At 33.6% G+C, this 26,366-nt stretch overlaps 1 protein-coding gene across 4 annotated transcripts in view; it reads right to left on the bottom strand.

The window, feature by feature from the left end:
- The window catches only part of RIC1 (RIC1 homolog, RAB6A GEF complex partner 1), a 154,846-nt gene that overhangs the window by 72,031 nt on the left and 56,449 nt on the right, over positions 1 to 26,366 (bottom strand). For 3 of the 4 annotated variants that reach the window (XM_074197475.1, XM_074197476.1, XM_074197477.1), the window contains exon 3: positions 19,832 to 19,911. The exons of the other annotated variant lie outside the window; for it this stretch is intronic. In XM_074197475.1, the coding sequence (XP_074053576.1) occupies positions 19,832 to 19,911 (80 nt within the window). The remainder of the gene's footprint in view (positions 1 to 19,831; positions 19,912 to 26,366) is intronic. 4 annotated transcript variants of the gene reach the window in all.

Raw genomic sequence — 26,366 nt, 5'->3', positions numbered from 1 at the left:
TAGGATCATATAAATTGAAACAAACTTTTTTAATTACATAAAATGAAGAACTTTTGCACAAATCTAAGACAGTAAACATGAGAAGAGAAACAAGTAATCAGGGAAGAAAAATCTTTCAGCGAGTATCTATAAAAATCTGATTTCTAAGATATATAAGAAACTGACTCAAACTTAAGAGATTAAGTACAATTTCCCAACAGATAAATGATCAAAGACTTTCAAAAGAACAAATCCACACTATCAATAACATTAAGAGAAACTGCACTGCAGCAAAACAGGAACAACAGTTCCCTATTGGTAGAGTTATGAACTGGTCTGGCCATTTTGGAATGCAACTTGGAATGATTTTTATTAAGTTATATAACTGAATAAACTCTTTGACCCAGAAACTTAACTACTAGGCCTATACCTCAGATATGAAAGAAAAAGGGGGGGCAGGGGAAGGAATCTACACTATAAAAATATTTATAGCTTTTTCCTGCTGGTCAAAAATTAGAAATAAGAGGGTGCAACCCACTAGAGAAAAACTAAATATGCCATTAAAAATGATGAAATGGATAATTTCAGAGGAAAAGGAAGAATTCTATAAAGTGATATAAACTGAAGTAAGCAGAACTCAAATAGCAATTGGATAATAATAGCATTATAGAGAATAATTTTGAAAGACTTTAGAATACCAGCTATATTAATTTGGTAGTATTAGCTGATCAAAGCAACGATAAATCATTAAATCCAAAAGAATAAAGATGAAATGTGTCATTCACCTCTTGACATTTTCAGACATGGAAGATGTGGGAATTTATTTTGCTAGGCTATGCAGATGTGAAAAGGAGAATTTAGTTTTGCCTTTTAAAAATTTGCTCAATTTGAGATACAATAGTGGGGAAATATGGATCAATATAAAATTCTTGTGATTTAAAAATGCAAAAGTTAAAAAAACTATTTTAACAGTTTTTTTAGGAAATATTATGATGAGTCAGGCACTCTTCTAAGTGTAAAGAATACCAAAAAAAAAAAAAGAAAGTCTTTACCCTCAAGAAAACAACATTGCATCAGAAGAGATTAAACACACATGACTAAGTTTATGCCTATATATATATATATATATATATATATATATATATATACACACACACACACACACACACACACAAATAATTAAGTTTTTTTAAGTGGAAAGCACTAATAACTTGGGGGAAATGGGAGTACATGGAGCACTGTGTGGAAGGTGACACTGTGAAGAAAATAAGGGATTCTAAGAGGTGGAGAAAAAGAGGAAATGTAGTTTAGGGACTGTGGGATAACCAGTACCATCAGAATTGGATGTTAGAGTACTTAACTTATCTCTTCTATCTTAAGGATACTCTTAACTCAAAAAATATTTAGAAAGAGCAAAGTAGATGGGGAAAAAAACGTGAATGCCAAAGTGCTTTGTGGGTACGAAAAAAAATTAGACAAATGAACAAAACTTTAGGGCTTTTTTATTGGAAACAGTAAGTGGAACAGAAATTGATCATTCATTCAGAATTTTTGATCCTAGGCCATATTTTTATTCCTTTTACCTACAAATAATAAATATTGAAGTGAGATGAAATGGCCTAGGTAAGGATGGATAATTTGAGGGTCAGTTTGGCTAGACTATGGAATAAGAAGAGAAGTAATGAGAAATGTGTGTAAAAATATATATCATGTAATTAAATAGTTCCAAATTCCTAACAATAAATAATCAATTGGTAATTTTTAAGATTCCAAGATCCAATCACAAGAATTATAAATTTTTCCTTAAAGTCTCCTCAAAATTGGTACCCATCTTAATGAACTTGATGCATTATGTAAATACTATGGAGCAAATTTCTGTTAAATGAGTCATCATTTCCCAATAACTTTCAATACAAAATCTAGAGATAGATTTCACTCAGGAGTTTAGGTCCCTTGACAGAGTACATAGGTAATGAGTTTGTAGAAATGTGTTTACTTTCTGATATAAAATTCAAATTCAAATTTTAATATTTACTAGTTATAGGTAAAAGGAATAAAAATATGGCATAGGACCAAAAATTCTGAATGATCAATTTCTGTTCCTCATACTGATTCCATTAAAGATCCCCTAAAGTCTTACTCATTTGACTAATTTTTTTTGTACCCACAAAACACTTTGGCATTCATGACATTTTTACTAGATTTTTTTAAAAAAACACATTTTTTCCATCTACTTTGCTCTTCCCAAATATCTTTTGACTGTTAAGAGTACCCTTGTGCATCCATTGAACTGGAGAACTAATTGTCTTTAGGTTAATTTATACTGACAATATATAGACTGCGCCAGTGTTGATACGGTAAATCAATTTAACTGATATTTTTATTCAGGTACTGCTACCATGTCAAAACAGTGCAAAGTAACCAAAAATTGTTAAAGTGAGAACATAATGACAAATGATCCTGAAATACTTTAAATCTGAAAGCAGCATTCATAAAATTAAAATTGTAATTATTCAATAAGCGCTTAAATTTAAAATATTGATGAGTTTGGAATTTGTATATTCCAAATATTTACCCAATCTTGTGAGTATATTAAAATATTTGTTTCTAATATTTAAATTTATTTTCAATGAACAAAAAATCTATCTCCCTCTATTTGAAAAAGAAAAATTAACCCTAAAATTCATTTTAAAAAATTCAGTCAATAAGAACAAATGTTTTCATTGTTCATGTTCAAAAAATAGTCTCTGATATATACTCTCAGTCTGTTGTGTGTTTTTTTTTTACTAGGTGGGTATAGCCTACTTCATCATAGATTCTCTAGAACTGTGATTGGTCATTTTATTGATTTTAAAAGTCTATCAAAGTTTTGGATCTTTTTGGTTTTTGCAAGGCAATGGGGTTAAATGGCTTGCCCAAGGCCACACAGCTAGGTAATTATTATGTGTCTGAGGCTGGATTTGAACTCAGGTACTCCTGACTCCAAGGTCAGTGCTCTGTCCACTACACCACCAAGCTGCCCCCAAGTTTTTTTTTTTACAGGATTGTGATTGTATAAATTTTTCCTCATTCTGGTTCTGATTCACTTCACTCTGTAGTAATCCAAACAAATCTTTCCAGATCTCTTGAAACCTTTCCCCCTTATAATTCTCAAGCCACAACAGTACCTCAGTTTATACCATTAATTTATTTAGTCAGTTCCCTAGTTGATTGAAATCCCTCAGGTTTTTTTTAAACAAAGAGCTACTGTAGATATTACTGTACATGAGTCTTTTTCCTTTTTTGTCTGATTGCTTCAAGGATACAGGCCTTGTATTATTATCATTGGGTCAACCCGATTTCTTATATAGGGTTGGATATGAGACCCTTAACAGAAAAGACAGAAAGACTTTTTCCAAGTTAACTGTCATCTAAATTTTAGCTGCATTGGCTTTAAACTGAACAATTATATCTTACACAATCCTCTCTAGCCTTTGTTGGGTCATGAAATCTTTTCCTATCCAAAGAGTAACTTCTTTCTTCCTTCTCTAATTTGTTTATGATGTGACTGTTAATCTCCATGTAAAATCTGGAGGTTATCTTGATGTACAATATGAAGTATTGGTCTAAAGCTAATTTCTGCCAAATTTATATCTAGTTTTTCCCAGCAGTTTTCATCCAATAGTGAGTGCTTAACTGGATTCTTGGCATTTTGAGGTTGAACAAACACTAGTCTGTGTTCTTTTGTTTTAGTATGCTGTGCATCTAATTCGTTTCACTGATTAACCTATTTCCTACCTAGTACCAAATCATTTTGATAATTACTGTTTCATAGTATATACAGTTTGAGATTTGGTAGTGCCATTCTCCCTCCTTCCCATTTTTTAAAAATTATTTCTTCTGAAATTCTTGATCTTTTGTTCCACTATAATTTACATCACTATGATTTTTTTCCCCAGCTCAAAAAATTACTTCTTGGTTGTTTGATGTAAAATTGAATGAACAAAATTATAAAAGTATTGTAATTTTTATAATATTGGCTAAATAGGTCTACCCAGTTCCAATTAATATTTCTCCAATTAGACCTGTATCATTGTAGGTAGGTTCTCAAACATTTTAAACATTCTTTAATTATTTTAAGTGGAATTTGTCTTTCTACCAGTTCATGTTAGATTTGATGGTTAATAATATATGAAAGTTGATAATCTTTAGTTGACTCACTAAAGTTTTCTAAGCAAACCATCCCGCTATTTGTCAAAATGATAATTTTGCTTCCCTGCCTATGAGTAGTCTTTCAATTTTTTTCTTATGGTTATAGCTAATAGTAGTAACAAGGGTCATAACTTTGCGACTGATATTAATAAATCTCATCAAAATTTTATTAATATTAAATGTTTTTTTAGAAAGTTTATTGGTATTTGGTTTTTACATAATATTTACCAATTTCTGCCCCTTTATGAAAATTCTCATACAATTAATAAAACAGTTAAATAATATTAGTACTGTGAACTCATCTGAAAATGTATACTACTTTCCACATTTGTCTTCATTCCGCTGTAGGCTACATTACTGATTCATCTCCATAGGACTTTCAGCACCATGAAACCTCTTCACCCTGGAAGTTTACTCCACTGAAGTTTACTCCAACTTTCCCACACGCTGGGAAATGGCCTCTCCCTCTCCCTCTGATTGGGTGGTTCCTTCAAGAACATCCATTTTAAGGAAGACACACAGACTGGTGCCTTCATTCATGCAGGCTACAGTCCTGCCTCTCTGGACCTTCCTCACTATGTCACAGAAACCTCCTCACTCTGGAAGCTCACTCTCCTCCTGGACTTCATGCATTAGAAGTATCATATACATTTGGGGCCTCTCCATTTAACTGGATGGTCCCTCCAGACCTCCATTTTAAAGAGAATGCCCATGTCATGTCTTCATTCTGCAGGTTGCAACTCCTCACTCTCTAGTCTTCACTACCATGCCTCCCTGACAGTTAACTTCTTCACTCCTCCTTTTTAAGTATTATCCTGCAACAGAAAATAAGCTCCATGTTTCTTTTTTTCTTTTTCTCAGGATCTGGAACATAATAAACCTTAGTAAATGGTTGTTAACTTTTCTTGTAACCTTTTCTATCTTTAAAAAATTAGGAGAAACTATTTGATCTTCTCCCCTTCCTTTGAAAACAAAAGAAAAATAAGTTGCTTATAATGAGTACACATAGGGGAAGAGGGAAAGAGTAAGAATTTATATAACACCTACCGTGTTCGTAACATTGGGCTAAGCATTTCTTTTTTTTTTTAAAGGTTTTTGCAAGGCAGATGGGGTTAAGTGGTTTGCCCAAGGCCACGCAGCTAGGTAATTATTAAGTGTCTGAAGTCACATTTGAACTCAGGTACTCCTGACTCCAGGGTGGGTGCTCTATCCACTGCACCACCTAGCCACCCCCAACATTTCTTTTTTTAAACAAAAACACATATTCTCTCATTTGATCCTCACAAAAACCCTGCAAAGTAGGGACTATTAATATTGCCATTGTACAGTTAAGGAAACAGAGGCAAATTCAAGTTAAATGACTTAACCAGTGTTTGAAGCCAAAATGAACACATGTTTTCCTAATTCCAGGTTCAGTTCTCTATCTGCTTTACCATGGTTAAGTAATACAAACTCCTTCAATAGTTGTATACAAAATATATATATTTTTTAATTTATTTGTTTTTTTCATCTATATGAACATACATATTTCTAAGTTACAAAACTTCCTTCCAACCTCCCTTCCCACCCCCCTCTCCTCAGGGGTGAACAGTCAGGTTAGCACTGTAAACACATATTTTTGATAAACATGTTTACAGATTAGTCATTTTCAGTAGGGGCACTTAGGATTAAGGGAAGGAGATATATAAGGATAATTTTTATAAAGTGTTCATCAGATTCTGAAGGTTTTTTTAAAATATTTTTTTTGTTCTTCTTTCTCTGGATGGAGATAACATTGCCCATAGTCATTCTCCTAGCTCTCTAAATTGCTGAGAGGAGCTGCTTCCTTCAGGGTTGATTATCTCACAATGATACTATTAATATGTACATTATTCTCTTAGTTCTGCTCCCTTCACTCAGCATCAGATTCTGATAATCATTCCATGTTTCTCTAGAGTTGGATCATTTATGATTTCTTACAGAACAAAAATATTCCATAGTATTCATGTACCATAACTTGTTTAGCCATTCCCCAAGTGATGGGCACAAAATATATACTTTATTTTGCACCTGAAATTTATCCCCACTGAAATGTGCAAACAGGTTGCATCACTAGAACTCCTGAATCATAAACAGTCTTTGCATTGATCATAGAGAGTTCCTCCGCCTTCCTCCCAGAGCCTAGCTCACTATCTTTCACCTCCCATAGCCAATCTGTCACCGGAACCAATTGATTTTCCTTTGTAACATATTTCCTTTTCTCCTCTGACACTTTTGCAATCCAAGACCTCAGTCCTAGACTACTGGAAGGCCCTATGGGAGGTCTGCCTGCCTCAGATATCTCCCCAGGCAATCACTTCAATGATTTTCCTAAAGCACAGCTCTAAGCATATCATTCCTCTTACTCCAGTGGCTTCCTAATACCTCCACAATCAGATACAAAATCCTCTGGCCGTACCAAGTCCCTTAGAATCTTAACATCCCTTTCCCTTCCTTTCTAGTCTTCTTATACTTTACTCTCCTCAGCACATTCTTTTTGATCCAGTGACACTTGCCTTTTTGCAGTTCCATTAGCAAAACACCATACCTCTCAGCTCTGGCTAGCACCTATGCGTAAAAACCTCTTTCTTCAACTCCAACCCACTGGTTTTCCAGGCTTCCCTTCTATTGTTGCTGTCTAGTTGTCTTCAGTCATATCTAAGTCTTTGTGATCCCATTTGGGGTTTTCTTGGCAGTGATACTAAAGTGGTTTTGCCATGTCCTTCTCCAGCTCATTTTACAGATGAGGAAATTGAGACAAACAGGATTAAGTGACTTGCCCATGTCACAAAGCTAGTATCTTATAATATGAACTCTTACTTCTATAGCCTTCACTCTAATTATTTCCTATTTACCCTATATTGAGACCTTGTTTGTATGGATTTCCTTGCATGTATTCTCCCCATTAGACTGTTTCTTGAGGACAGAGACTATCTGACTTTTTTTGTGTCCCCTGCATGAATACAAGTACATTATATTTGCACCATATAAAATTGAAAGTAATCAACCATTCAATAAAACCTGAAATCAAACTGATGAGATCTTAAAACTGATAGTGAGGGTGCAAGCTAGGTGGCACAGTGTCAGGAGGAGTGTCAGGCATAGAGTCAGGAGGACCTGAATTCAAATCTGACCTCAGATACTTAAAAACTACCTAGTTGTGTGACCATGGACACATTTAGTATGTGCTTAACACAATGTTTATTGATTTTTAAATTACTGTTGTTATAATGGTATAAACTCTTCTGGTTCTGCTCATTCATTTTTCATCAGTTTTAATTCCTCAAAATTGTACATTTTTATATTGAAGTTATCATATAAAATTACTTTTTTGGTTCTGCTTATTTCATTTGAAATTAATTTGTCTTTCCACATCTTTTTGAAATCATACATTTACTCATTTCTTACACCACAATATTATTCTGTCAAATTCACATCACAACTTGTTTAGTCAATCCTCAATTACAGACATCTCGTTAGTTGCCAGTTTTTTGTCACTGCATGCAAATTTTTTTTGGTCAAAAGATCAAAAATATTTCCCCTACTTCCAAGATACAGCAGCACACAGAGATTTATTTCTTCTTTCTTGGAGCTCTTTTGGGAACAAGCCAAGTTATATGGTTCATTCCTTTGGGTCAAAGGGCACATACTATTTGGCAATTTTTTTTTGTTTAATTCTAAATTGTTTTCCAGAATTGTTGTTCTTCATAGACAACCAACAGTACTTCAAAATGCCTGCTTTCCCAAAGGCCTTCCAACGTTTATAATTCTTTTTTGGCCATCTTTGCCACTTTGAAGGGTATGAAATAGAATGACAAATGGCTTTAATTTGGATTTCTCTCATTATTAGTGATCTGGAAAGTTATTTTTTTTAAGTTGCAATAGATAACTTGGGTTTCTTTCCTTGGGAACTTTCTGTTCACAATCTTAAACTATATATCAAATAGGGAAATTGTCATTTTTCCTCTGAATTTGAATAAGTTCTTTATATTTCTGAGAAAACAAACTTTATCAAAGAAATTTGCTATAGAGATCCCCCCGTCAATTGTTTCCCTTTTAATATTAGCTTTGTTAACTATTCAAAATTATCCATTTTATCTCCTGTAATATTTACTTCATAAAATTCTCCTAACTATAGATAGGATTCATGATTTCTCCCCATGTTTTTCCAATTTGTTTATGAAGAGATCAAGAGGTCTATATCAAGAACCTATTTATAACTTATCTTTATAAAAGATGGGAAGTGTTGGTCTAAATCAATTTTTTCCATATTACTTTCTAATATTCGCAGTAGATTTTGTCAAACAATGAGTATAACTGTGATGTTCAGTTGTTTTTCAGTTGTGTCTGAGTCTTTGTTGAACCTATTTGGGGTTTTCTTGGCAAAGATACTAGAGTGGTTTGTCATGTCCTTCTTCAACACATTTTACAGATGAGCAAACTAAAGGAAACAGGGTTGACTTGCACCCAGTTTTACAGCTAGTTAAATGAGGTCAGATTTGAACTTAGGAAAATGATTTTCTGACTCCAGGCCTGGCATTCTATCTTCTGCTTCTGCATGTAATCTATATATTGCATAATAAATCTCTTCTATTGGTCAATCTCTATTTCCTTAAGTAGAAAGACACTGTTTTAATAATTATACCACTTTTAAAACATCACTTGTACAAAATAATTTATAGCAGCCCTGTTTGAGGTAGCAAAAAAATTGGAAATTTAGTGAATGTCCTTCAACTGGGGAATGGCTTAACAAACTATGGTATATGTATGTCATGGAACACTACTGTTCTATTAAAAACCAGGAGGGATGGGAATTCAGGGAAGCCTAGAGGGATTTGCATGAACTGATGCTGAGTGAGATGAGCAGAACCAGAAAATCACTGTACACCCTAACAGCAACATGGGGGTGATGAGCAATCTTGATGGACTTGCTCATTTCATCAGTGCAACAATCAGGGACAATTTGGGGGTATCTGCAATGGAGAATACCATCTGTATCTAGAGAAAGAACCATGGAGTTTGAACAAAGTTCAAGGACTAATCCCTTTAATTTAGGGGAAAAAAAACTCATCTTATTGTCTGATTTTGTTATCTCTTATACTTTATGTTTCTTCCTTAAGAATATGATTTCTCTCTCATCAGTCAATCTGGATCAATGTACAACATGGAACCAATGTAAAGACTAACAGAATGCCTTCTGTGGGGGGTGGGGGAGGGAAGCAAGAATGAGGGAAAAATTGTAAAACTCAAAATATATAAAATCTTTCTTTAAAAAAATAATTCAGGGGTGGCTAGGTGGCACAGTGGATAGAGCACCGGTCCTGGAGTCAGGAGTACCTGAGTTCAAATCCGGCCTCAGACACTTAATAATTACTTAGCTGTGCGGCCTTGGGCAAGCCACTTAACCCCATTGCCTTGCTAAAAAAGAAAAAGAAAAAAAAAATAATTCTACTGCTTTTTCTTACTACATTTTGGCTTATCTTCCCTCAATAATCTTTAGTTTTAGAATCAATGTCTAATCAATTAAGCCTCTGACTATTTTCCAAGTAATTCAGTTCCTATGTTATCATTAGGACTATGTTCAATTCTGCTGTAACACATTATATTTATGGGCCATACCTTACAACAACCTTATATTTTTGCTACTTCAATAAATAAAATGCTTTGGGCATGTTTCAGGAATCATAACAAAAAACTATGGAGATAATCAATACTGCTGCTATTCGATTATCCCTACAGTGCTTGTTCAATACTGGAATACCAAAAACAAGAAACTACAGTGATTTGAGGGGATAAATAATTGTGAGGCAAATTCAGAGGGGTGGTTCCATGAGTTTTATATATACATATATATATATATATATATATATATATAATATATATATAATGTATTGAGATAGGCTAAGATAAAAATCAAATTATTATTTAAAATAATTAGCAGACTAAATTTCATCTTCAAGGATTTCAGAGTTCCTATGAACATTTTTATTGTGTAGAAGTATTACAAAAAAAATCTGCATTTCACTGAAACTGCATTATTACTTTTTACTTCCATCCTCATTTAAGACAGTCTTAATTACAAAAATCTAGATTTTAATACAGGTTCTGCCACTTACTAGCTATAAGTAGCTAGTTCCTGCCTGCAAAATGGGGCAATATACATATCATTGGTACTATCTACCTCACAAAATTATGAGGATCAAATTAAGATAATAAACATGAAACACAAAAATAAATAATAAGAAACACTTTACAAATAACAATACTATGTAAATGTCAGCATTAAATGGTTTGACAGATTATCATAAAACAATACCAGATCATCTAATAACAATTCTTAAGCATGAATACAAGTACATTATATTTGCACCATATAAAATTGAAAGTAATCAACCATTCAATAAAACCTGAAATCAAACTGATGAGATCTTAAAACTGATAGTGAGGGTGCAAGCTAGGTGGCACAGTGTCAGGAGGAGTGTCAGGCATAGAGTCAGGAGGACCTGAATTCAAATCTGACCTGAGATACTTAAAAACTACCTAGTTGTGTGACCATGGGCAAGTCACTTAACCCCACTGTCTTGCACAAAAACCAAAAAACAAACAAACTGCTAGTAAACTTTAGAGATGGTTGAATTAGAAAGTAAAAGTTTCAGATAGTCTTGTACCAAATGAGGAACAGAAATGATAGACAATTAGATGGTTGCTCAATTTTTAGTTTAGAAATGTATAGTAAGCTTTTTAACACATGCTATATCATGCCTAAATCAAGAATACAGGGTAATAGTAATTCTTTATCTCTCCCTGCAGATGTTCTAAACCTTCCTGCAACTTGACACCCTTTTAGCTGAGGCCCATGTTTCATTTATTATTGACAAATTTACAATCACTGATGGTGGGATCCTTCTCCCTGACTCCATTTTTCAGAACTTTTTGACATCTTCCATTATATACTCATTTACTCCAGTCTCTGCTAACAAGGTAGGCCTTCTCCAGGACCTGAGTGAAGTGGGTATCAAATGGGTGTTCATGTCATAACGTACATCTGGGTAACTAGGTGGCACAGTGGATAGAATACCAGCCCTGGAGTCAGGAGGACCTGAGTTCAAATCCAGACACAGGCACTTATTTCTAATTGTGTGACCTTGGACAAGTCACTTATTGCCTTGAATCCTGGGTCTGAATCCTATCTGATCACTGGACCCAGATGCCTCAAGAGGAGAAAGTGAGGCCAGCACCTCAACTTAACTCAGCACCCCCTCACTCAAATCCAACTCTCTTGCTTGTCATGGCATCACTTCCCTAATGTCATGGTCCTCATTGAGAACAAACTTCCTTACACTGTTAACTCAGGGAGTTTGCAGTCTACTAAAATCCCCACATTTGGAGAGCATGATCTTATATTGGTGGGGCTGTTTTTTTACATCTATGCCCCAGACTTGACATGTATCCCTACTGAATTCAATCTGATGTGACTCAGCCCAACACCTTTTATGCCTGCCAAGAACCATACATATCCTGATTGTCATTCATTGCATTAACCATCCCTTCTAATTCTGAACCAGTCATACTTCCTGCAGCATTAGCCTCTTCCTTGAATTTTGTCTCCCAGCTCTGTGATTATGAGATTTCGATCTTTCCAGCCTTAAGTCCTAACATGTCACTTTCCAACAATTTCCAAAGACAAGTTTAAAGTCAGTCCCTACACCCAAAGGCTTTCAGATGGAGAAAGACAACACATAAAAGGGAACTGAATAGAAGCTGGAAGTGAAAGGAAGGTATTCACATGGGGGGAGGGGGGGAGAATGGTGTTGAAGTATGGAAAATCTGCAGATAGATGGATTTTTCAAGAGTGAAGAAGTCCCAGAAAGTGAAATAGGTTCCAAAGGGATACCACATTTGAAGTATGATGTTGAAGTACATTCAGTCTAGAGCCTAAAGAGGACTGGAGCCTGGTAGACTGAGCCTCTTCCCATAATAGGAATTTATCTATCAATGGGAGAAGGAATGAGAAATGAAAGCAGGAAACTTAACTTTTAACTTGGCCACAGCAAGGGAAGTGGTTAGGAGGGGGACAATGTCCCCCTTTTAAGGATGAACTTTAACATGCATACATCAGCACTGGGGTTTACCAGTTGAATCAGTTCTCATTGGCTCGCAAAAAAAAAAAAAACCAACAAAAAAAAGAGGACTGTAGTTGAACTGCTATTATTAGAGGGTTTTTTTTAAATGTATACACTGAATTTAAATAAAACAGTAACAAAATTGCCCTTGTTTATGTTCCTTTGTGAAATTGTTTGCTCAATTCTGTCTTTTAAAGGTTTTATTGGTGCTCTTTATGCAGTGGGCATTTTGATAATTACTTAATATTTCACCACTCCCTCTTCCTACCTATCCAAGAAATCCTCTCCTAGAATACTGATAATGTCTGAAAATACAAAACTTATTTTATACTTCTGGTTAAGTATTTCTCTGTCAAGAGATAAGAGGGATGCTTCATCAGTTTGCTAAAACCGTGATTGACTTTCTTGGATATCAGACTTAAGATTTTTTTCTCTAGTTAATGACTTCACTTCTAATTGTAACTGCACTGATTTTGTGCCAAAAAAAAACAATTTTATATAATTAAAACTGTCTATTTTGCCCTTTATGATTATCTCTATTCCTTATTTAGTTAAGAATTCTCCTCTTGGCCCTACTTATGAAAGATAGCATTGATGTTCTAATTATTTTTCTCATATAACCTGTTATGATTGTGGCACATAATGAAAAACATTGGTCTTAATCTATTAAGTCCTTTTTGTGTGTGTGATCTGAACTGAATTTGCTTTCTTACTGTATGAAGTATTTCTGTTTCACCTGGAGGCTCTGAATTTTGGCTATGATATTTCTGGGTGTGATCAACTCAGGGTTTCTTGAAATTTTCACTTTGCCCTTTGGTTACAATACTCTCTGGATAACTTTCTTTTATAATTATTAGTAATATGGTGTCCAGGGATATTTTTTCCAATCACAGAGTCCAATAATTCTTTTAAGTCTCTGTATTCTATTTTCCTGACTATTTTCAATAGCAGTTACTTCACACGTTTTTGGAAATTTTCAGTATTTTGATTTTATTCTAACATTTCTCATTTTAAAAACTTTTTTTTATTTTTAGTTTTTGCAAGGCAATGAGGTCAAGTGGCTTGCCCAAGGCAAGGTAATTATTAAGTGTCGGAGGTCGGATTTGAACTCAGGTATTCCTGACTCCAAGTCCGGTGCTCTATCCACTGCGCCACCTAGCTGCCCCCTCATTTTAAAAACTTTGGAAGATATTTGCAATATTTTATTTTTTAAAGTATCTGCTTCTTGGTAATGTTTTCCATAATCTAATCCAAGTCTTCTTATCCAGAGTTCAAAAAGACATGCTGCAACCCCTCCCACTCCACCCCCTTCAGCGTTTGTAAACTGGTTTTTTTAATTTAATATTTTGATAATTATGATTATATATCATTTACTTCCATTACAATTCTATTTATTTTACTTTTATGCATTTAAAAACCATTACTCTGAGAAAGGGTCCATGACATCTAAATTGGTTATTCTCCTTTCAGGTGATTTTTTTTTCTGTTTACCTATGTTTTCTGCCTCAGCTTCTGGATTGTTTCTTTGAGTCAAGAGGTAAATTTTGTCCCTTCATTTGAACTGGATAGGTGGAAAGGACCAAATCCTATCTGTGCATATAGCCTGAAGCAGGATGACCCCTCTCCCAAGCAATCCAGAAGCTGCTGCCCCACCAAACTTCTTGGTGGAGTGGCTTGATTGGAAAACTGCATGGGGGCCCACCCATTACCAAAATACACGATTTCTTTACCCATCTCCTAGCAGTCCCGGACTGGGGAATCATATTGGTCAGGTTCAATTCTCTGGCAAAGCAGAGTCTCTCCAGCCCTTCTCTTGAATCCAACTTTTCTCTATCATTGCTGAGGTGATTCTCAGAGTAACTGGCTTTGACTGGTACTTTTCACATTGCCTCCTCTGTCAGTGGTCTATGTTCTATCACATTCTAAAATGTATACTAATTATATGCATCATCTTTTACACCCTTAATAAACTCCAACTTTAAAGTCTGAGAATGTATCATTTATACCTCTCCCATTGTTTAGTGTTATAAATTACACTAAATAGGCACTTAATAAAGATTCAATGAATAATGGTTGTTGAATGAATGAATCTCTTCATCTCCTTTATGTGTATCTAAGTCAAGGAGATTCATGAAAGCATTCATAATGAAAATCAAAGTATTTTCTTTAAAAGACCCAGTTATTTATATTTTAAATACAAGCCTTACTATTACTACTTCCAGCCAAGAGCATAAAATTTCTATCCTTTGCTTCATCAGCTGAATAGAGGGTAAATAATCCATCATTATTCAGTTCTTATTAAAAAGACCTATTTTTTCCTTTGGTAAAATTTCCCTAAAAGAAACATGAAGGTGGAAAGGAATGGTAACAAAAAAATTTGAAGGCTAAAACTTTCTTATTCATATTATACTTGAAAATTATAAATAGTTATGAGTTTCTTCTTTAGGTTTGTAAAGCAGGTAACAAGTAGAAAGCAGTCAATATCTATCAGAGAAAAGTATCCTGAGGTACAGGGGGAAGATAGTAAGTATGCTATGATTATTTTCTGAAAGAAACTTTATAATATGGGTGTCTTAAAATAAACTCTCTTGGAAATATTTCTGTACATGGTTCCGTTCACTGATAAACTGATTTAAAATTTCATAAAAATGTCTTTAACTCACCTTAATTAAATTATTATATCAATTTAAGTACAGAGATTATAGTAATAGAGTATGATTTCAGATCCTGAAGGAATTGGAAAGAGCAAATAATAGAAACAGCTTAAAACCTAATATAATTGTAAAAGTCAAGATAAGAAAAGCAAAGTCATCTGTCTTTATTTATATATGGTTTACTTTTAAATATGAAACAAAAGTTTTAGAATAGATATCCCTGAAACTACTAGCATATTATATCTTTGTTTTTCATTTTTTATATTCTCTTTTGAAACATATATGTATATTTTAATTGCTATACACAGTAAATGTTTCTATATTTAGTAAAAATATCAGTAATAATAATAATAATAATAATAATAATAATAATAATAATAATAATGTTTTATTTCATTTTTGCAGAAGACCATAACATCAGGGAGGTAATACTACAAGTATGTGAATTGAACTTGAGTGAGGAGGTGCTGTGCTAAATCACCAGTCTCACTTTCTCCTCCAGAGCCATCTGGATGCAGTGGTCAGATATGAATTAGGACAACTGGAGAAGGCCCTGGATGTGAGGCCATCAGGATTAAGTGATTTACCCAAGGTCACACAGCTAGAGTTAAGGGTCTGAGGCTGAATTCGAACGCCTGTCCTCCTGACTCGAAGGCTAGTGCTCTATCCAATTTGCTGTGATCCCTAAGAAGTTATTTTGTGATTACTCAGAATGTTCAAGTGCTATTACAACTTAACATTGATGTCAAAACTCCTCAGCAATAGTAAGAAGTTTGTGGCAATATTTACTTCTGACACAAGTTATTCATAATTTTTGGCAGTTATCTATGTCATTGTTATCTTCCATTCTTCAAATTTCAGTTCATACCACACACCAACATATTTATATGACCCATAATTTACTTCTTTATATCTGAATACAATATTTTGAGAGTCCCAGTCATGTGATTTAATTGTAGTAGACTAACAAATCCTCTGTAAAAGAGTTCCAAGGTTTGGAGTGTGCCAAGATTAACTGATTTACCCATCCATGTCACATATCTACTCTGTCAGAGGCAGGACTTGAACTTTTCCTATCTTCACAGTCAATTGCAACCATATCATCCCTTGTATTCAATAAACTTCAGTGGCTTTCAATTAATTTCAGTAACAAATATAAATTCCCCTGTTTTTTAAAGTCCTTCATAATCTGGTCTCTTCCTACCTTTCTTACATATAGTCTATGATCCAATGACAAAGACCTCCTTGCTATTATTCCTTTCTCAAGACATTCCAAATCCCTACTCCAAATATTGTCTGTTCCATCTACTTGGAATGTTCTTTCTCCTCATTTCTGTTTCCTGACTCCTTTAAGTCTCAGCTAAGATGTCACCATAAATAAGGTGGTCCCCCTTAATACCAGTGCCTTTTTTTCTAAGATAATCTTGTTTAACATGACTAAACTTAAGAGCATGGATTGTTTTTGCCTTCCTTTGTATCCCCAAGTCTTTCTTAGTCAAAAGTCTGAGGTTCAGTATAAATGTGGTATAAATCCAAAATAAATTCTAGTCAATTCTTCCTGTCATTGTATGATATTGGTAATTAAATTATCCCCTTATTTCTGATGGGTGGTTAACATGAAATAAAACTGTCAGATTAAATGGCAAATGCTATTCACTGTTCAAATACAAATTTAAAAGCTAGGAAAATCTTAGTTCTTCCTTTTCTTCTCAATTTTTCTTCCATAATGAATTAGCTAATTAGAAGTATCTCATAAACAGATAAGAGTGCTTACAACAAAGTTACAAAGACATTTAAATCAAGTAATTTTTATCTTGTTGGTATAATATATGTATAACAGAGACATGGAATAATAATGCATATAATATTTTATTATTAACTATGGGATGTTTTATTATAATTTGTTCAGTAAACTAATGGCACTTTAGACTTTGTTGAGAATTGACTGTTTAGATTAGTATGGGCAACATAGGATAGCAAAAAGAATATTAATCCTGCAGTCAGAAGATCAGAATTCAAATTTAGACTGACATTTATAATTTGGGCAACTCTAGACAAGTCTATCTACCATTCTGTTCCTCTATTTCATCATCTATAAATCAGGGATAATATATTACCTATACTATTTCTTTTTTTTTTAGGTGTTTTTTTTTTGCAAGGCAAATGGAGTTAAGTGGCTTGCCCAAGGTCACACAGCTAGGTAATTGTTAAGTGTCTGAGACCAGATTTGAACCCAGGTACTCCTGACTCCAGGGCCGGTGCTTTATCCACTGCGCCACCTAGCCGCCCCTTACCTATACTATTTCACAAGACCGATGTGACAAAAGAGCTTTGGAAACCTTATCATACAATATAAAGGTAGAAATTATTATAAAAGCTTTTGTTCAAATGCTTTGTTGTTAAGGGACTAAATATTTAATTAAAATTCTAAGGAAGATAAATACATTCAAGTATAAATGCAAAAATACATTCTAAAGTTAAATAGAAATTATTTCTAGATTATATGTAGCCCAGCTTCTTTTTTTTTTAAAAAAAATTTATTAAGAACATGGGGTTAAGTGACATGCTCAGGGTCACAGTAATTATTAAGTGTCTGAGTTCAGCTTTGCAGGTCCTATTGACTCCAGAGCACCACCTAGCTGCCCCTTGTAGTCCAGCTTCTTAAAAAACAAAAAAGGAAAAACTCAAATTTTCAGGGAGTGTAATTGTTAAAAAAAAAAATTCTGACAGAAAGACACTTTTAATGATGATTCCTCAAATGCCTCCTAGCTTTAAATTCTATTATCCTATTACTTTCCCATCATCAGATGTGTTTTAAAAAATGATCCAAAAGGGGTTTTAAAAGGTCATTCGAGAAATATAAAACTTAAAGAATTAGGGAGAGGGAGAAAGGAAAGGAAGGAATATAAGCCATACAAAGCTTAATTAAAAGCACGTCTGAAATGACATCTTGTTGGAAACTATTAATGAACATGGTCATCTGGCCTGTTATCTCAGATGTGATATAAAAGGAAAAAGATATGTCCTTCTAATGTGAAGTCTGCCGCCACACAATATAGGGTTATCTGATAAAGTAACAAAATAAAAGTTGATGTACTCTTAAGATTTAGAAATGAGACTCAAGGGAAAACTGCTCCATACGTGAGTTGGGAGTTATCTATTTCTTGTTTGAGACAAGATTTAGAAATGAGACTCAAGGGAAAACTGCTCCATACATGAGTTGGGAAAGAGTTATCTATTCCTTGTTTGAGACATTTTAATTCTGCCTCTCCATTTTAAAAACTATAAATTTGTAAATTTTTCATTTATTCCTTCTTTCCAAGAAAACTATTCCTTATAAATAAGTGATTAAAAAAACCACCTGACAATATATATGATGTTCCACATCCATAATATAAGTAGCTTCCTATAATACTTCTTTGGGACCACAGTTTTGTGACATTTAGTTTCTATGGGGTTTTTTGGTTGTATTTTTTCCATGATAAGCGGTTTTCCCGGTTCTGCCTACTTAACTGTGCTTCAATTCATATAATCTGTTTCCATGTTTTCCTATATTCATAACTAAAATTTCTTTTAGCACACTAATAATAGTCTACTATATTCAGTTATGACTATTTGTGCAGCCACTCTGCAACTAAAGAGGTCTCTTCCATTTTGAGAATTTATAGGCTAATTCTTATTTCCTTTCTTCTTTGCATTTTCTCCCTTATCTTTTTTTTTCCCTCAACAGGATCCAAAGTAATAGACAGGAGACACAATCAGGGTTGAAAGATCTATGGCTCAACTCAATTAATTTCTTTCCTTACACTAAAAACCCTGACATAAAAGCCCAACTGAAATTACTTTCCTTCTTTTTGTTGCCAGAAGAGCCTAATTTAGAATACATGGAAGTCACAAACTCTTTCAGCTTTATTTTTTTCACCTTTAAAATGGAGGTTCAGACTTGATAATCTCTTAGGTCTCTTTAAACTCTAAATTTCTATGACATTAATATATGTTGAATAAGAGCATAATAATAATAATAATAAATAAGCTGGACCTAGGGTCAGGAAAACTTAAGTTTTGATTCTTCTTCAAATACTTAGTAGCTATGTGATCTTGTCCAAGTCTCTCAGCCTCAATTTCCTCATTTGTAAAATAAGTGAGGGAGCTAGATTTGATGTCCTTTCAGCTCTAAGACTAGAATCCTATGAACAAAAAGGTACATTTTATTGAATACAATTGCAAAGGCTGCTCCAACCCCTAAATAAAACACAAAACCCCTCTATAACATCCTTGACAAGTGATCATCTAGCCTCCATTTCAGGAGCTCCAGTAGTAAATCTACAGTGAATAATCTCAAAAATAGTAACCTCAGTTTCCATAAAAAGACAGTAACTATAAACTTATTAAAATATCATGAGTCATAGTATATGCATAAAATTTAAAGTGTATATTTAGCATGATTTCCTGTAAATATTAGAATATTCTATTCTCTCCTAATTCAATAGTCATTTATATTTCAACAGACTTCTGTCTAAACTTTACTGAAAAAAAAAAACCCAAGAGCACAAAGCAGATCATAACAATCTCTACAATATTTAAATTACTTCCAAGACTCAACTAATAACTAATTTATTTTAACCTTATATTTCATTCATACACACACACACACAAATGACAGGACTAATAAAATAATTTGGATGGTCTCTAGGCAAAGGTTTCTGATAAACACACACACACACACATACACACACACATACAAACATATATATATATTCAAAATAACCTATCCTTGTTTGAATCTTTTAAAATCACAAAACTGGAATGTTTTTTCAAGAGTATAATATACAAATTAAAAATAAAAGGTGAAAAACAAAAACTTACTTGGGATATATAGGCTCATAAAGGTACTTTTCACCTCTTGTTGATGTAATATGAAAAAACAAGATGTAGCCATTTGCTGTCTGAAAGAGATAAATTTCATTAATTATAGATTAAAAATTCTTTTCCACTGTCACCTTAATTAAATTCTCTATTATTTTTCTGAATAGTATCTTCACATTTACTAATCATTGATATAAATGATTAACAAGCCTTTTGAAAGATACCATCTGGATGAACAATTTTCAAAAGAAATGCAAACTATAAGCAACTATATGAAAGTCAGCTCCAAATCACTAGCTCCAAACCAACTCTGAGGTTCCATCTCACAATCAATGAAACAGCAAAATATAACACACACACACACACACACACACACACACACACAGTATCTCAGAGATTTTGCATATTAATGTGCTGTTAGTGGAGCTGTTCAATAATTTGGGAAAGCAATTTAGAATTATGTTAAGAAAGTGACGAAATGTCTATAACGCTGACCCATGACTAAAATTTCATTACTAGGAACAAAGTCCAAGGAAGTTAGTTATAAAAAGAAAGAGCATATGTTGACCAAAATTTTTAAAATAATAAATAACTAGAAATAATGTAAATTGATCAACAACTGCGGAAATGGTTAAACAAGCTGTTGTAAATGAATATAATATAATATTATAGTACTGCTGAGAAGTGATGCATGTGATGAACACAGAGAAATTTGGGAAGAATTATATTGCTAAAATTATATGGATACAAGGTGAATTAAGCAGAACCAAGAAAATAATATAAATTATCACTATGCTAACAACAAAAAAGCAACAGAAACTAAATGCTGTGAAATTATAATGATGAAGCTAAGACCTTTCTCTCTTTGAAAAGATGGATGTGACTACTTGTCTTTGTTTTATTTTTTGTTATAAGGATTACCCCCTGTAAGAGATGGCTCTCAGGAAGGGGGAAAAGGGAAGGGATAAAGTTACATAAAAACAAAAAGCAGCAATAAAATTTATTTTTTAAAAAGTCATCATCTTATCAAAACTTAAGTAATGAAATTTTTGCCCAAAATGCTAAATGGTGATATATTTTTGCCCAAGGAAGCATACCTTTTGCTTTTTTTTTTGAAGTTAACAATTAAAAAGAGATTTTATAAACATATAGTACAATCTGTACTTTAAAAAGTAATATGTTCTTTTTTAAACATTCTAAAACAAAAGATGATTGTGGATACATTTAACAAGCTAAAATGTTCAAAATAATTATATCTTATACTCTGAACACTTTTTATGAACACTTTATTATCCTGATCTATTGGTTAGGGAATTCTCACGCAAACTACCTTTATACATGCAGATATAAAGCTCATTTGTAGCCTATAATCTAAAGCAGAAGTTCTTAATCTGGAGCCCATTTCAGAGGTTCCATAAACTTGGATAAAAAAAAAAAACCTTTATTTCTATTGACTTCAAACTGAAATATAGCATTTTCTTTAATTATTTAAACACTGTATTCTGAAGTATCCACAACTTTTTTTTTTTTTGCAAGGCAGATGAGGTTAACTTGCTTGCCCCAAGACCACACAGCTAGGTAATTATTAAGTGTCTAAGACCAGATTTGAACCCAGGTACTCCTGACTCCAAGGCCGGTGCTTTATCCACTACGCCACCTAGCCGCCCCAAGTATCCACAACTTTTACCAGACTGGAAAAGAGGTTTTTAACAGCTCCTAATGGATGGTTCCTTGTTCAGGTCCACTGAGAGGGAACCCACTCTTCCAGTTCTAACTCCAATCTGCTATTCTAAAAGTTTTTAACTGTTCTGAATCACGGATTCCTTTGGCAGTTTTAGGAAGTTTATGGACTCTTTCTCAGAACAATGCTTTTAAATATGCAGGATTACAAAGGAAACTATTCTATTTAAATGGTTATTAAAATCTTCAAAAGATCAAACTCACAGACTCGCAAGTCAAATCTCAATCTGTGTACTATGCCATGTTGCCTTTTAAATACCACCTAACTAAATAATAATCTATTGACCAAAAAAAGTATTATTTTCAAATCAAGAATGATATGAATAATCACTGATATGCAAAAAAAGCAATATGAAAAGAAATTTTAGGTTCTTTTTTTTCACTTTGTGGTGTTAAACAGAGTAAGTCCTGAATATATACAAATTTTATATATACAAATTTCTACCACTGAAAGGAACTGACGTAACACTATCTCCCGAGATGAAAGAATCAAGTTTGAAACCTCAAGATTAAGGCAAAATGTAGCTGATTTTCCCGACTTACCAAAATATTTGAAAGACTTTTTTGAATATTAAATCAGCAGGTTTAAATTCAAAATAACATATTCTAGTTAACTGGTTATGAAATATATCATGATTATATAGCCTTGAACAAACTATTCAATATCTGCACAAACATGAAATAAATATCAAGATCTTCCTAAATTTTAAGTTTTTAAATGAAAAGTATAAATTTATTAAGATATATACCAATTCAAAATTTCTATCATTTTACTGTTAAACGGGCATTACAAAAAAAGCAAAATGCTAAGCAATCCAGGGCTCCAAATTCTTTTCCAGTATTAGCTTCCTGTTTTTCACTTAAGGAAGGACAGGACGCATACTTAACTTCTCAGCAAAAGCAGTCTATTTTTTTTGGAAGGGGGAAAGGGAAGTGTCAGGAGCCTCATTTCTTTTTAAAGCATCACTTATATTGAAAGCAGGAATATAAAAACAAAACAAAAAATGGGTAATATCACTCTAGGGAAAAAGGCTCCTTTCTAATTTAACATTGTTTATATGATATTATTCTCTTTATAAAAATATCATGAAGTTACTTATCAAAGTCATTCAGAACACACATACTAGTTGCTAATATGCTGTTTGGCAGCTATTTAAATTTTTAGAACTCTTCTTTAATTTTATTTGAAAAGGAAAAGTAAAACAATACTGTAAAGTATCTACAGTGATGACATTAACATACAAAGGCTTTCCTGAATTCCATTCACTCAGGTCAAATGTTCACTACTTAAAAGGGTATCAAATGCCAACAATGTACTGAGAATTTAATTTTTAAAAGGAATAAAGAAAAGAGAACAAGCCTAGGTGATCTTTCAGGATCCAAATAACCAGTTTTATATCTAGCAAGCTAGATGAAAGTGAAATAAATTGCTTCATTTACTAGCTGTACAGAATCATAAGAACATAAGCGATCTCAAAAATCTCTTCCAGCTTATTCTAGATACATCAAATTATTTAATATCATTGGTAACTTTTGATAATAAACTATGTTCCAACTCAATGGTTTTAAATCCTAAGGCTCAACCACATTTTAAATATAATGGTTCTTGATCATCTAAACATTGGATATTAGAGAGAAATAGGTACAAGAAACCTTAAGGAAGTGTTTAAAGACAAAAAGGACAAGAGGAGGACTTACATTAATATCACAGTAAAAAGGCAGGAAAATGAAAGGGGAAAAAAAGAAACCTATCTTACAAATAAGAAATAAGCTGAAAATGTGTGACTATGTCCATTTAAAATAAAGATTAAAAAGCCAAATGGAAAATAAAAAACATTATTTTCATAAAATTTCCAAACATCAACAACAATCAAACACACACACACACCACAGCATATGTATATGCTTACATACAAACACATATTCACACAAAATAGGCCCAAGATAATTTTAGGATGAGGGCACCAGAAGCTGAGGGGATCAGTAAAGAGTTCCTTTAGAAAGTGGCATTTAAGCTGAGCTTTGAAGAAAAATAGGAATTCTAATATATGGCATACTTGGGAAAGAGACAATGTAAAAGCATGATGAAAGGAGATGACATGTCAGGTAAAAGGAATAATAAGGAGATTAATAAAAACACACCAGAAAAGAATAATATATGTAATAAAGGTTAAAAAGATGAATTTCAGCCAGGTTATTAAATGTCAAATAGGAGTTTCTACTTAATTCTAACAATATCAGGGAACCACTGAAGTTTATTTAGAATGAGAGTGACATGGTCAGACCTGTGCTTTGAAAAAACAATTTTGGCACTTGTATGGAGAATGAAGTGTAATGTGGAAAGACATAAGGTAGGGATACCAATCAGGAGAAAACAGACCACAGTCAGGAAAGAAATGATAAGGGTCTTCACTAAGATAGTAGGCAGTAAGGGGACAGAAGGAAACAGTAATCAAAAATATTGAAGAGGTAAAACAAGATCCGGCACTGATAGTATACATGGGCAAATGAGGCAGTCAGGAGGACTAAGTCGCAAACCTAAGTGATTGTGAGCATAGCAATGTTCTCAAGAGAAAGATAAATTTAGAAGAGTTGAGTTTTAGGATGAAGTATGATGAGTTCTTGTTTTGGACAAGTGGAGTTTGAGATGTCTATAAAGCATCCAACACTAGCCTCAATTTTCATACTAATTACATTAATTACTAATTAAATAAGCATTGTAAAGTTTATCTGTAATTAGGAACAGCTAGATGGTGCAGTAGATTAAGAGTGTCAGGTCTGAAATCAGGAAGACTCATCTTTAGTTCATATCTGACTTCAAATATTTGTTATTTGTGTGACTGGTCAAATCACTTTACTCTGTTTGCCTCAATTTCCTCATGTGCAAAATGAGCTGAAGATGGAAATGGCAAACCACTCCTGTATCAGTGCCAAGAAAACCTCAAATAGGGTCACAAAGAATCAGACATGACTCAAAACAAGTGAACAACTGACATCAGTAAATAAGTTGTACCCATTAATAAAAACCCAGAGTACCAAAGACTATTAATAAAGGACTCCTACACTGGATCAAAGACTGGCCATGGGGACCTTCCAATACATAAAAAAAACTTAGGGTAGCTAGCAAGGGTCTGGGATGCAGTAGATGACCTTAGAGTCTGATTTCTGACCAAGCTCTAAGCGCATCATAGTGCCTGCTTCAGCTGCCTTCATGTTCATCAGAACAAACTGTTCACATCTGCTCATCCCAACTGGGGAAGTCTTCATGGTTGGAGTAGACATCCCTCTATAATGCTTACTTTGAGCTACACTATAAATATACTTAGAAGTAATCCACAAATTTTTTTTGCTATTTGAAGTTTTTTTGCTACAGTTCTTAAATATAAAGATTTTATTTAGAGTTTTACAATTTCCCCCTCCCAATCTTACTTCCCTCTCTTCACCCTCCACAGAAGGCAATTTGCCAGTCTTTACATTGTTTCCATGGTATACAATGATCCAAATTGAATGTGATGAGAGAAATTATATCGTTAAGGAAGAAACAAAGTATGAGAGATATCAAGACAGCAATATCACTTTTTTTCTAAATTAAAGGTAATAGTCCTTGGTCTTTGTTCAAACTCCACAAATTACATAACAAGACACTTTTTTTATAATTACATTTAAATTAAAGGTCTTTGGTCTTTGTTTAAACTCCACAATTCTTTCTTTGGATGCAGATGGTATTCTCCATTGCAGATACCCTAAAATTGTCCTTGATTGTTGCACTGATGAAATGAGCAAGTCCATTAAGGTTGATCAGCACCCCCATGTTGCTGTTAACCGGTGTACAATGTTCTTCTGGTTCTGTTCATCTCACTCAGCATCAGTTCATGCAAATCCTTCCTGGCTTCTCTGAATTCCCATCCCTACTGGTTTCTAATAGAATAGTGTTCCATGGCATACATATACCACAGTTTGCAAAGCCATTCCCCAATTGAAGGAAATTTACTTGATTTCCAATTCTTTGCCACCACAAACAGGGCTGCTATAAATATTTTTTGTACAAGTGATGTTTTTACCCTTTTTCATCCTCTCTCAGAGTATAGACCCAGTAGTGGTACTGCTGGATCAAAGGATATGCACATTTTTGTTGCCCTTTCAGCATAATCCCAAATAGCTCTCCAGAAAGGTTGGATGAGTTCACAGCTCCACCAACAATGTAATAGTGTCCCAGATTTCCCAACAACCTTTCTAACAATGATCACTGTCCTTTCTAGTCATACTTGGCCAGTCTGAGAGGTGTGAGGTGGTACCTCAGAGAAGCTTTAATTTGCATTTCTCTAATAAGTAATGTTTTAGAGCAATTTTTCATATGACTATGGATTGCTTTGATCTCATCTGCAAATTGCCTTTGTATATCCTTTGACCATTTGTCAATTTGGGAAAGGCTTTTTTTTAATGACTCAGTTCTCTGTATATTTTAGAAATGAGTCCTTTGTCAGAAACATTAGATGTAAAGACTGTTTCCCAAATTACTATATTTCTTTTGATCTTGGCTAAAGTGGTTTTGTCTGTGCAAAAGCTTTTTAATTTAATGTAATGTAATCAAGATCATCTAGCTTGTTTTTAGTGTTCTCCCTCTCTTCCTTAGTCACAAACTGCTTCCCTTTCCATAGATCTGACAGGTAAACTACTCCTTGATCTTCTAGTTTGTTTATCATAGTTTTTTATGCCTAAATCCTGTATCCATTTGGATCTAATCTTGTATAGGGTGTGAGATGTTGATCTAAGTTTCTTCCATACCAACTTCCAA

Source organism: Macrotis lagotis, chromosome 8 (assembly GCF_037893015.1).
Source record: "Macrotis lagotis isolate mMagLag1 chromosome 8, bilby.v1.9.chrom.fasta, whole genome shotgun sequence".
Lineage (NCBI taxonomy): Eukaryota > Metazoa > Chordata > Mammalia > Peramelemorphia > Peramelidae > Macrotis > Macrotis lagotis.
This window is presented reverse-complemented; position numbering and strand designations above follow the sequence as displayed.